The following is a 14,228-nucleotide window of genomic DNA, read 5'->3' as shown; positions in this document are numbered from 1 at the left end:
GAAAATGCACACAAATGGCATCTCAGAGATGCCCCCTGAAAAGCGACCAGCCCTGACATGGTTCCTGAATGGCTGCTCGCCATTTGCTACCACCGGACAGGTTTCTGGACCTCTGGATAGAGAGCCTCAACTCTCTGGGTTCAGAGACAAAGCCCATCCTGGGCAGAGATGTAATGCCTCCTCCCCCAGGATGGGATGGGTCCACAAAGGGAGAAGCTTCAAGGGCCTGCTGCCTTTGTAAGCTGGCCCTGCCTTTTGCTGCCCACAGCAACTGGCTCTCACCAGTTGTGGCCCCCATTTTAGGTGGCAGAAACAGTGGGAAAACCTAGTTAGGAGGACAGGTGTGCCCACCTTTGCCAACCCCACCACTCAGGTGGGGAAGGCGAGGTGAAGCACACGTCTCAGTACTCTCCATGTTGAAGATGAGGGACCCAGCCAATTAGAGAGGCGCTCATGTCCTCCTCTCACTGGATGGTGGAATAATAGGGGTGTACCCACCCCAAGGGAGGGACCCATTGGTCCTGACCTACACACCCCTGTTAACGTCCCTAAATTTAGTATTTAGGGGTGACCCTGAACCTTGCCTCCTCAGATTCCTGCAACCTACAAAGAAGAAAGATGGAAGAAGTCACACAGCAGAAGAGACTACAGAGAAGAATCAACTTGGCCCCAGCACTACCGGCCCACCTGCAGTTTTTTGGAGATTCTGTGTTAAAAGCCGAGTTGTCCTGCAGCCAGCGAACTCCAGAGCCCCTGGGAGGACTGACTGCCTTCAACAAAGACCATATCTCCTGTGAACAGCAGCTCTGTTAAAAAAGAAACTACAAAGAAAAGCTCTGAGCCTGCTGAGGATGAAGAAACCCAATGTCTGGAACCACCACTACACTGCACTGGCAGTTCGGGCTGGACTGTTCCCATGAGGCACAGGGTCAGACTGATTTGCATATGGCCATGTCTGAACTGGGTTGGCGGAGTGAGCTAAAGAATGATGATGGATTAAACCCAGATCAGTTGACTAGGGGTGAGTGCTTGCAATGTTCAACACTCCGTCTATCATCCCCTTTGGTTTTGCTTTGTTCGCCCTAAGTTGGCAGGGTATGCCCAGACGTGGGTCCCTTGCTCACTTTGCCACTGGATACAAGCTACCTCATGAAAACTAAGGGGGTTTATCCAATTAACCCTTTGGCATCTGGGTGATTAAACAAGTCATAAAGTGATATAATGCCAAGGAATCAATACAAATGCTATTCAATGAAGAGGTAGTTTAGTTATCTCTTCTTAACCAAAGTATTATGGTGAACAAATCTAAATTTTCAAATCCAAAGTCAAAAGGTAATGCAGCAGAATAATATATACACTGACAAATAAATATCAAAAAACAATTATCATTATTTATTTCTCATAATGTATATAAAAGAATTTTCTACATATATATACACACATTTATATTCAACACCTTTTCTCTTAGCCCTACTAATCAAATAAGGATGCTTTAAACAATTTATCAAACCAGCATTCCTTTGAAATGAAGATCACTCTCTTAAAGAGACTCAAAGGTTCATCCGTTCCACCATATATTTCTAGAGTACTCTTTGTATCTATTTAATCATATTTGACTTCATATGGGTGTCTTCAATTTGTATGTCGACGCGTTTCAGCCTTAATATTTCAGGCCTCTTCAGGACTAGGGCAATTAAATGTGCAACTTCACGATTTCAACCTAAAAATTAAATACATCTTTTAAACTACATATGAACAACATGTTTGCCATTATTAAAATATACATACATGTGGGAACCATAGACTCCATGATTATACTAGAATACTATGTTCATATATTTATCTGAAGAGGCTTCCAAAGTAAATTAATTCATATAACACACCCAAAGTTGTGTATTTTTTTGTAATATGAGTGATATTTTAAACGTGCTCGAAATCGAAAACGTGTTCAGAATTATAAGGAAAAATGAAGTGTACTTAAACAGACCTCCACCAACATCCCTAATTTAAAGATGGGTATATCTAGATGTCGCGCTATCTCACCAACTGGGGAGCGGACTGAATATACCGCCATTTCAATACCAAAAATATATACAAGACAACTTAATTTATCTTGATATATCTCTTTCCTACTGGCAACACCAATATCAGTCAAGACTATTACTACTTACTCAATGGAGAGCGGTATGTTCGCGTATAAACCCAATTTATAAGGGACTTCTCCTCGATCCTGTTTTCCTTGTTATATACCTAATAAAAAAACATATGTCCAACTCAATCAAACTTCTATGTGTGTTGTATGTATTATATTATCTTATCAACCTCCGGTGACTCTTCCTCATACCTTGTAAATGTTGAGACGATCTCTACGGAGTATTTTCTTTTTATGAAAAGTACCGAATTCTTACTGGTAACGTCACTATAAAAAATGAAAGGGAAACCTAGGTAAGTAAACCGAATCCTGCTCAATATATCTGAGGTTCTAGTTTTAACTTCCCAAGTATAATCCTGTATAAGTACCTTTTGTAGTCAAATGTTGAGCTCTTAATCCTCTCTCTTTCACCGCGTACTCCACTCGTGCAACTGCGTGCAACGCGGAAGTAGGTCTACGTATAGACACGATGGGACTAGAAAATGAAAACGGACTTGCTTATTCCAATAGATATCGAGAACAGACTACTAGTAAAAACAACTACCATGAAAAATCCAACAATTAACGGTGAATCATTATCAAGCCACACTATAATATTTGGCCTTACGATATTTTATGGTTACATTTTTCAAATAATTAAATTTGTAAAAAACAAACAGGAAAAGGAAGAGGAAGGAGACGATCCTGCATATTTATCTTTTGTATTTGATAAAGAAACGCCTCACCTTAGGAGCATATCTAATATAATTGCTAAGCAGTGTGAGCAATTACTATGTAATAAACCATATTAAAGAACGAAATGGAAAGAAAATTAAAATAACCAAACAAAAAATAAAAAATATATATGTATAAAGTGAATAATAGTACCTTAAATGTCAATATTGGAACGCCACTCCTTACAATCTTCTCATCAGTATTGTCATACATCCATTAGGTAAACAATATTTTTATTGTAATAATGCCCAAATCTCATCTTTATCATTAAGGCCCCTTACAGCAGTATGGTATTTCTCTATTAGTCTAGCTTCCAATCTGTTTAATTTAGTTTGAAGGTACTCACTTTTCACATTTCCGATCACACATAAGACTGACCACTTAATGTCATTTTCAGAATGATTCAAATTTAGATAATGCTGTACCAATGGTGCTCCTTGTACTTTGCATTTAATCCTTGATTTGTGTTGTAGAATGCATTTTTTTAGGGGTTGTGTTGTTTGGCCTATATAATATTTACTGCATGGACATTTTATACAGTAAATTGCATTCTTTGAGTTGCAATTAGAAAATACTCTTTGATAGTGTATTTGCCCATTTATGTTCAACTGTTTGGAATCTTCTGTTAAGTTGCACGCCACACAGTTTTGGCATCGAAAATGTCCCACCACTGGTGGTAAACTCAATAGGGTTCTCAAGTCTTTTTTTGTGTTCTCTGTATGTCTTGCTGCTCTCACCAGTTGTTGTCTAATATTCTTACCTTTTATAAAAGCAAATAGTGGTTTCGAAATTCCTAGATGTTCAACTATTTTCCAATTTTTTTGAATAATTTTTTTAACTCTATTCGCCTTTGGATCGTACGTGAGTAAACATGTCAAAGGGATGTTTTTTCTTGTTGTTTCGGGATTAATAAAGTTTCTCGTGGTGTATACCATGCTCGTTTTAGGGCACCTTTCACCAACTTTTTAGGATATCCCCGGATTAACAGTTTATTTTTAAATTTCTCAGCATTGGAGAAATAATCCTCTTTGTTGGTGCAATTCCTCCTTACACGAAGAAATTGCCCATATGGCAAATTTTCTTTCAACGTGCGAGGGTGGCTGCTGGCAAAGTGTAACAGAGTGTTACGGTCTGTGGTTTTCGTATACAAACTCACCCCTAGTTGATCTTTTTCTTGTTGCACAAATACATCTAAGAAATTTATCTTTGCACGGTCCTTAGACATGGTAAAATTAAACTCCACTGTTCTTGAACTTAACCAATTGTGGAAGTCTATCAACTGTGTTTCTTCTCCATCCCATATCATAAATATGTCGTCTATATAGCGACACCAAAACCCTACCAGGGGTTTAAAGGGGTTGGTGTCGCTATATATCCATTTCTTTTCAAACTCTGCCATGACTAGATTAGCAATTTCTGGCGAAAAGCTGCAACCCATTGCTACTCCTGAAACTTGTAGATACAAACTTTCCTTAAAAATAAAGAAGTTGTTCTTTAAGCATAGGTACGCTAATGATGTTATAAAGTCAGTGGGGACTTGATGGGGGCCCTCTCTTAGGTCTAATACATGTTTCATCACTGCCAAGGCTTCATCTTGGGGTATGTTTGTGTATAGGGATTCGATGTCAAAAGATACCAAAAATTGTTTTTCCTTGTCATAGGGTAACCCTTCTACTTTTGATATCAAATCCATGGTATCTCTAACATACGATTGTGTCTCTTTTACTAATGGAACCAAAAAAGTGTCGATATATTTTGCAAGAGGTTCCAGGATTGACCCACATGCTGAAACAATGGGCCTTCCTGGTGGATTTATTGTAGATTTATGTACTTTTGGCAAGACATATATACTAGGTACTTTGGTTTTGTCACTGTTTAAAAAATCAAATTCTTTTTGACACAACCAACCTTCATCAAGTCCATTTTTAGTGATTTCCAAAATCTCTATGTTTAATTCCAAAGTGGGATTAGTTTCTAGTAGTCTATAATGTAAAGGGTTAGATAACTGCCGTATGATCTCCTCATCATATTTTTTGGTGTCCCAAAGTACAATTCCTCCCCCTTTATCCGCCGGCTTGATTGTTATTGCCGGATTTTCTGATAAATCTTTCAAAGCTTTCATTTCTTGTTTACTACAGTTAGGGCCTCATGTAGGTGGCATACACTTTACCGATTCTAAAATACCGAATCATACCGAATCGGTATTTTAGAATCGGTAAAGTGTATGTAGGTAAAAATTCGGTAAATGTTACCGAATCGGAGTGAGTCGGTAATTACCAAATCGGTATTTACCGATTCGGTAATGAGGCATACCTTCCCATTGATGGGAAGGTATGCCTCATTACCGAATCGGTAAATACCGATTCGGTAATGGGGGGAACACATGCAAGGGTGGCAGGGTGTCACATTGACACCCTGTTGCAACCCTGAAACGGCCATGTGTGCACATGTGGCACACATACATGCCCTAAGGGCATGTATGTCTGCCACATTGCACACGTCTAGGCGCTCTGAAATGCATTTCCACATCCATACATTATTTACCACCAACTATTAGTTGGTGGTAAATACCGACTCCAAACAACACCCACACACTCCCCCTACATCTCATTTCTGTATTCGGAATTTACCGAATCGGTAAAATTACCGATTTGGTAATTTTACCGAATCGGTAAATTACCGAATACAGAAATGAGCCCCCTACATGTCACAAGCCTAAATACCGGTCGGTAACGGTAAAATTACCGAAAATCGGCCGTTACCGACCGGTATTCGGCTACGTACATGAGGCCCTTAGTGTTGTAAAAAATCTTTTTACTCTGAAGAGCGTCTGGATTCAAGCTAGCCTGGCTGATGACGGCTGATTATCCAGAAACCGGTCCCAGGATGCTTGTTTTCGGTCCAGGGAAGACATGGCTTGGCAGTTTGGGCTGGACTGTTCCCATGAGGCACAGGGTCAGATTGATTTGCATATGGCCACGTCTAAACTGGGGTGGCGGAGTGAGCTAAAGAATGATGATGGATTAAACCCAGATCAGTTGACTGGGGGTGAGTGCTTGCAATGTTCAACACTCAGTCTATCATCCCCTTTGGTTTTGCTTTGTTTGCCCTTAGTTGGCAGGGTATGCCCAGACGTGGATCCCTTGCTCACTTTGCCACTGGATTCAAGCTAGCCTGGCTGATGACGGCTGATTAGCCAGAAATCGGTCCCAGGATGCTTGTTTCCGGTCCAGGGAAGATATGGCTTGGCAGTTCAGGCTGGATTAAACCCAGATCAGTTGACTGGGGGTGAGTGCTTGCAATGTTCAACACTCTTTCTATCATCCCCTTTGGTTTTACCACCACTGCACCCGGCACGAGTCCAAGTGGCCCACCGGTTCCCAACGAGGTCCTCCAGTGCTCCAGAATCTGAGTGCACTGTCGGTTGACCCCTCCTGGTCTCCCCAACGTCGTCTGCAGCCTCTGCACAGAGACCCCCTCAACCACGAGTGGCCTAGTAAGGTGAAATCTGACCTCAAAAGGTACCCCTGCATCTGGCCGCTTTGCTCCCTGGAGAAGAGGACCTGGGGTGCACCTACGTCCCTGAACCCTCCAACTTACCTGCCCAGCTGTTGATTCCTCCCAGAAGACTTCCTGGACCGAGCCTGCAGCCAGAATCCAAAACCGGCAACCTCCCTAGGATTGCATTGGGTTCTCGACTCCTCCTAAGCACCCTGCATCCGGCCGCCCCTGCACCACTGGTGGTGTGAGCTTGGCGCTGACCTTGGACCCCCTTTGCCCTGACCTTAACCCTAGGAGCTTGGCTCCCATACCGAGACGCCTGCTCGAAAGCAGACCCTGACCGAAGGCCCCCTTAGCCCCATTGGCTAACATTGGGCCCCTACACTCTTGCATCTGGTTGCCACAGTGCTGCTGGTGGTGCATTTTGAGTGCCACCTGGACCTTGGGAAACCTTTGTCCTAACCCCCAAAACCCATACCTGTATGTCGAGTACTTACCTGTAAAACCGATAACCAGTTTTCTTCCATAGGAACTAATGGTATGAGTTTTTGTTCCAAAAATGTTGTGTTGAACAGATAAAGTAACTGTGCTTTAAACTGATATCTGTCGTACCTACCTATTAAAGACAAAGTCTAGGGTGTGATATCTAGGCATATCATACCGAGTACTCAATGTAATCTAAGAGTTAAAAGAAAGTAATCCACAGTAATAACTGTGTAATTTAAATTACTCTTTGAACCAATACAAACCTGTAACGATTGCAAATCCATTCCCAATTGCACGTCTTAAAATGTTCTATGATTGAAAGTATATTTTACCTACCTGTCCCAAGACCTGCTTGGTTCTAGAAAATAAAACTTAAGTATACCTTTATTTATACTTACTCAATTGGTCTGGATTCAGTCTCTGAGTGTGTGCTTTCAGTCTTGATTAAGTGAATACAATAAATACTTAACACACCCTCTGGATAAGCCTAACTGCTTGCCCATACTTGTTAGTACTTACGTAATTTAGCCTGTGCTATACCTCTGGGGATCCCCTAGACTCCGTGCACACTATACCTTACTTTGGTATAGTATATACAGAGCCAGCTTCCTACAATACCAGTGAAAGCCAGTGGGCCCAATTTACAAAGAGCCTGCACAGTAGTGGCAGAATCGCCGCACTCGGAGATTCCGCACTCAGAGATTCTACACCCATGACGGAATCTCCGCATTTAGAACTCCATTGCAGAAACTCTGCCGCGAGTGCGGAGACACTGCCACAACTGTGGAGGCTCTTTGTGAATTTGGCCCAGTGTCTTTTAAAGTCCTGCCTCTCGGTCACAAGTGACAATCGAGGGAGGATACAAAGATCATCTTACTCATCCACTATATTAGGAATGGGTGGCGATATTCAGCCACCTGAATTTAACATGGTCTGGTGGGACGGAAGAATGAGGACGCAGGGCTGACATCTGACCTGTCGCTCCACTCAAAACCATAGTATCCCTAAGTGTAACCTTGCGCATACCTGCACCGTGACTTAATGAAAATCCTGTGGATTCGCCCACTGGTACCACGCATGCCGTCCCAGTAAAATGGCAGACAGGTGGCAGCGGTTAGGCAGGGGTGGAGCCAGTAACCTCAAATGAGAACTAAAAGACGTGCACATACCAGTAGCCAGGAGGATGATTAAAGCACAGTCCTGCTGCAGCTCTGTCGGTTACAGCTTCAGCCAGACAAGCTTATACCACGGTACCTCCTGTTCAGTCATTTGTTATTTTATGTACTATGAAGGCATGCCGTTAATTAATTTATTCAACTGTTTAGGTTTTTTACAGCATAATGCATTGATGAAAGCATTTCGGCTCTTTGCATTTGAACAGATACAAAAAAGTTTCTTAACTCATGGTTAGAAAGACAAGATAAAGTGTCTGACAAGATAATGCAAAGGAAAACTATTGCCGATAAAGCCAAAATAAGTGAGTTTTTAGATGAAGTCTGAATGAGTTGAAAGAAGGTTCAATCCTTTAGAGCCGGTAGTGGAAACTCGATGCCACCCTGAAGAAGATTGTCATTAAATATCATTTCATGTCATGTTACTAGATTTCGGAAAAATAAATGCCATATTATATCATTTTATACAGGTTTAGGTTGTTAGTTAAAAAGAATTCCAAGGAAGGTTCACCAGGGGAAGACTGCACTCCTAAATCAACTTGGTGGTAAATAGGTAGTTTGTAGGGCATGAGTTAGCGTCACAGAGTGGGTGAGATTTTTGCAACTTTCCATCGTGGGTTTTCTCTTCTTTGTGGTTCACTTTAGGGAAAACCCCTTGATGCCCTTCCCCAAACCAATGCCAGCGCTAATTACCTGATGCTAGCTGTGGTCTAATGGACCAGTTACAGGCAGCGGGGGGATTTAACTTTAAAGACTGCATGTTGATAGTGCAAGATACCATACCTTTGTGATTTCTTCTAATGTGTGTCTTCTAATACTTAAGAATTTTCTTTTCCTGATAATGGGATCAGAGTACAGACAGTTGGGTCTACTGATGTCTTTGTGGTTACATGTTTGCAGTTGTTACAGCTTAATTGCAAGAACTTTGATGCTGTAAATGTGCTATACTGCTGTGATTGGATTCTTTCCATTTGTCCACCACCCCAGTGTATTCCTGACCATGGTCCAAGTGTTTCATTTCTCCTGCATCCCTCATTCTGAAGACTTAGATGAAGTCCCTATATCCAAGGCTAGGGCCTCTCCTTCTATTGGGGTTTGTAGTTGTTTGCAAAGGGAGTTTGATGCTGCAGTAAGTCAGTACTTGAGTTACTTGTATATGGTTCCTGTCTCGAATAACATACGGGTCTGGTCACCCAAGCCCGAAGGCCCTTTGGGGAGGAGCTGGATTGGATTCTCATCCAGTTCTGTCTCATGCCTAACCTTGCTGGCATGGTGAGATCCGTCTTCGAGCAGTACGCATACTGTAGCAACAGAGTAGGTATTCTGAGGTGGTGTTTGAGGATCTGACCTGTTGAGCATTGCATTCTAGTTGGTATTGAGGGAGCATGTGAGTGATCAGCAGGGGTACTATCAGTTAGGTCTGGTGTTTTAAGCATTCTATGTGGCTGGAGAGACTCCTACATTTTCCAGGATATTCTAATGTGAGAGATAATCTTGCTTTCTGATAAAAAAATTATCGCAATTCAAGATTGAAATATTCATTTGTGTTGTACATAATATGTCAATCAGATCTGACCCAGGTTTGTGGTCAAAATGTAACCTTTAAGCAGTCTTTCCACTCCCCCCGCTGACTCGACTCTGCTATAAACAGGGGTTTATATAGACTAAAAATAGAGATTGTTGCAACTGCAGACAGACAACAAGTACTATGTTCAAGTAGGTGATGGAACCATTCTTTGAACATTTGAAGACAGGTGGTGACTGTCTAACCCTTTGTTACAAGTAAGAGACACTGCTGGGGAGTGCTGTAGAATTGGATTAAGAAACAAAATGAACGAAATTATAATAAATGAGGCTTGTTGTGTGGATTCTGTTTAACTGTACCTGCTAAGAAAGGGCAATTGTCTACTTAAAACATCAAAACCCAGAGCGCTGTAACCATAGGGATTTCATGTCATGGATCATTTTAGTAACTCTGTCAATTTCTTCTCATCTAACCAGATTCTGGCTTGAAATCGTTACTTCCTGGCAAAAAGGCTCTGACTCGGTGATAGCCTTGGATGACGTGTCTCTCAGCTTGGGCTGCTATCTCACAAGTGAGTGCATTTCCTTCTATGTGCTCAAGTCATCCTAAAGAAGCTGTACAATGGAAATGTGTACAAAGACAAGGTGTTACTGTTTGGATTTTGGTGTCAATCTTCTTGGGTCAATTGATGGTTTTGAAAATTACATTTTGCATTTTATATGTCTGATTTAGGCGAATATATCTAACAACTGGTAGAAATGTGAAGGAGGGATTCTGAATGGGATTCGAGTATTTGACGTGGCAACTCAGTGCCGTGTCCCTTAATTTAAATGCTTTCCACAGTTAGGTCACCAATTTATAGACCTCCACACCTCAATCACCTCCTTCTTCAGTATTCACCAGATTCCAGAGCCTTTCCATGCACGGAAGTATTGGATCATTAGAGACCACAGATGTCTTAATGTCTCCTGCCATACCCCACTCAGATCAGATTTTTGCTGCATTCTTACCTACAAAATGCTCCTTTAATATCTAGATTGGGCATATATGACGAGGCCCTAAAGTATATTACGTCCTTCCTGATAGGCAGGGGCCAGGTAGTGTTCATGCCAGGCTATCAATCCCTGGGTAAATCTCAGAACTGGGGGCTGTTATTTTACATCTTTGAAATTTGTGCGGAATTTTCATTTATGTTGGCGTTCTTCCAAAACTGCTCAGAGTTGCTACCATAGTCATTTTCATGCCTTATTATTTTTTCAGCTGTGTATGCTTGGAAATGCATGAATATCATATTCATTGATTCCTCTCTAAATATCGAACTGCCGTCTTAATTTATGAACATTCTGAATATGTTTATACCTTATTGCTGTTAAGCGGTGCTCTGTTGCAGTGTACTGGCACCTGACACCTTTATAAACCACAGAGTACATTGGGAGATCTCTATGGATTGCTCCCAGCGCTCACTTTGACTGCAGGCAGTGGCGGCTGCCTCGAAAGGGGGGGTGAAAAAAAGAAAATTATCTTACCTGGAAAAGTCATTGCCACCTCTCCTCTGTCCTCTTCTCTCAGCACTGGCAGCATGGAAAAAAAGCACCCAGGCTCCCGGACTCTCCCAGCCAATCATAACACTGCTGACAGTAGCACTCAAAAGAGAGCATGAACAGCACACCCTAATATAATACATTTTCAATCCCGCATTAGTGTAGGTTGATCACTGCATCCAAGTCATATGTGCTTGTCAAAAGAAAGTGGAAAAGATCAGTTCCATCAATCAACGGTCTTCATTGGCAACTAATCCAAACCCCTTCAATTTCAGTTGGTTGTCATCTTTATTTTTAAGACAGAAATCCCAGCACACGAACCAGCCGACACGTGTTTCGTCTTACAAAGACTTTTTCAAGGCGATTACCGCATAATAATCATCTCCGTTGGTATATGTAGAAGACCGTAAACAAAACGTCCAGTCAGTCCAAAGTCCCATTCAATTAAGAAAGATCATCAAGTAAAACATAATGTCGAGTAAAGGTGTAAATTGAAAAACGAAGGGATGAGCCTCAGTCCCGCTCTTACGGTGTTCCGTACAACTCCCTGATACGAGTGTACGCACTGCCTGTCCCGGAACGGAAATGTATGTATCCACACTCGACAAGATCCCGCAAACAAGTAAAAAGCCCCAAAAGGGGGGTGAAAAAAAAGAAAATTATCTTACCTGGAAAAGCCATTGCCACCTCTCCTCTGTCCTCTTTTCTCAGCACTGGCAGCACAGAATAAAAGCACCCAGGCTCCCGGACTCTCCCAGCCAATCATAACACTGCTGACAGTAGCGTCCTGATGGGTCTGAGTGCCATGGTTCGGCGATCAGATGGGGACTGGGAGCCTGGGCATGGTCTCCACCTATGCTTTGCAAAACAGCCCGGTAGAGAACATGCAAAGTGGGCGTGACTGTTTGGCCAGCCCAAGAGGGCCGACCAAACAGCCATGCGCACTTAGAGAGTGCAAACCACTCCTCTCCCTGCTCTGGCCAGCCTAGCTCCAACCCGGACTAACAAGGCTCCAAGTCCGGACTGAAAAATAAAATGATAATAACATCATGTCATTATTATTTTCTTTTTATGCACTGCGCAAAGAGCAGTGGGGCAACACTCCTTCGCCGCCGTGGAGGAGCCGCCACTGCTGTCAGGTTTAAATAATCTTGTGCATAGGGTCCAATGGGAGTGATGCTCTTTCCTGTCTCTCGCCATAGGATTATGACTGTTCTACCTATTTCATTTGTCTGCTGAAGAGCATCATGTATTAGAACTAGAAGACATACTTCACCTGTTAGTGTTAATCTTTTCCTTCGCAATCTCTTTTTCCCTATCATTCCGACTGTCAGACATTGCACCACAGCCTCTGCAGTACAGCATCTGACCCTACGTGTGACAAAAGAAGAGACTGGAAGCCCACGTTTGTCCCCTGTGATATGCACAGTTTGTATTGTTCAATGCGCTGAAGCGCAATGTTTTGTTGAGGGAGAAGAAGGGCTGAAAGCACAGCTTTTAGCTTCTCAGATGATCAAAGAGCGCTGTATGACATATTTCCAGGGCAGGCTCCTCCGTTATGGAAGGGAGTGTCAACACCCCCCCATCCCCCCCCCCCCCCCCCCCCCCCACAAAAGCCAGCAGAGACAAAGGACAAAAATAAAATGATAATAAAACATTTTTATAATTATTTTATTTTTAGTCCTGCTGGAGGCTGCCGGAGGGGCGTGGCCACCCACACTGACCCTGCACTGCAGCACCATGGAGAATGGCGGTGTGGCAGGCTCTGCCAAGTGTGCATGATGGTCATGCACACTTGGCCTTTCTGCACCCGAGCTGTGTTGTACAGCAGGGTGGACAAACCAACACAGGCTCCCAGTCTGTGTCTGAGCGCCGAACCGAGGCGCTCACACCAATAGTATTCCCAATAGAATAGTATTCCCAGCGTGTGAGCAGCGCTGAGATTGGGAGCTGGGAGCCTGAGCAGAGTGCAGCAGGCTTCTGCAAGGACGCGAGGAGCTGGAATAAGCCTGCGGTCATCGGAGCAGGTAAGTCCAATTTTCTTTATTTATAATTCTTTTTTTTTGCTGTTTGTGTTCCCCCTCCCCTGACCCACCACTACGCAATACAAGTCGCCGCTACTGCAGCTTTCAAAATCCAATCTTAGCCCTTTTCTCACACTTTCTGCATGTCTGACACCCTAGGCCTCCAATCAAGCCTTGCACGCTTTAGGTTTAATACAAGGCCTGCTATGCAGCATCATGTTGGTAGTCTCAGGTGGTAAATGTATGCATTAAACACAAAGAAACTGGGAATTGTGTGTGTGTTTAATGACTGTAAAACTCGTCTCTGCGAGGTAATTACCCATTCCATGAGGATTGTAATCCAACGGTACTGGGGCATATTTGCGGCACTGTAACATCGCAGGCGGTTTTTCCATTACCCCAGTACTGACCAATTCGTAACCAGAGCCCCAGTTGGGTCTACTGTTCATTAGATTTGATTAATCCACAACCTTGCAGTGTGCAGCACCCATCATTGCTTTGTAATTTTAATAGGAAATAACACAAAAGGACACCAAATACCTGATGGAAAATAGTTCCCTGAGATTTTAAACTGGGCATAGCACATTTCCCAACCACACTGGAATTGTAATGATGTTAACCCATGCATTTTCGGGCAATTGCAATTTCTTATGCCAATACTTACCTCACGAACACACCCGCTCCTTTCCGGAGCCCACAAAGTGTTGTGTAATAATAATCTGTCATGAAATACACTTTGCACTTTTTTCTAAATCACTAATGTCTTTAGGAGATAACCAAAAATTCTCAAATATGAAATTAGGCTACTGCCAATTTCTATACAGCCCTGTTAGCAACTTCCAAACCTCTTGTGAAGGGAGTGGGCCCCTTTTGATATAATGTGTAATAGCTTCCCATCTGTTACATCTTTTAGATAGCAATTTATTTCTTACCGGTTCGTTTTTTAAATAATTCAGATTACTAATCCCACACTAGTGTTTATGCTACCAATGCCCCCAAACATCTTGTAGCACACACCAGAGGCAAATATCAAACATTACTGGCCCACTCTGTATGAGTAGATTCAGAATGCACAACATTACCCTGCCTAGTATGAATTTGCAAAAATCATAT

The 14,228-nt window shown here is 42.5% G+C and overlaps 1 protein-coding gene across 1 annotated transcript in view; it reads left to right on the top strand.

Annotated features, from left to right (window-relative positions):
• The window catches only part of ALK (ALK receptor tyrosine kinase), a 2,691,376-nt gene that overhangs the window by 2,193,652 nt on the left and 483,496 nt on the right, over positions 1–14,228 (top strand). The window contains exon 10 of the mRNA XM_085613005.1: positions 10,027–10,121. Within this exon, the coding sequence (XP_085469131.1) occupies positions 10,027–10,121 (95 nt within the window). The remainder of the gene's footprint in view (positions 1–10,026; positions 10,122–14,228) is intronic.

The sequence above is a fragment of the Triturus cristatus genome, chromosome 6, assembly GCF_964204655.1.
Source record: "Triturus cristatus chromosome 6, aTriCri1.1, whole genome shotgun sequence".
NCBI lineage: Eukaryota > Metazoa > Chordata > Amphibia > Caudata > Salamandridae > Triturus > Triturus cristatus.
This window is presented reverse-complemented; position numbering and strand designations above follow the sequence as displayed.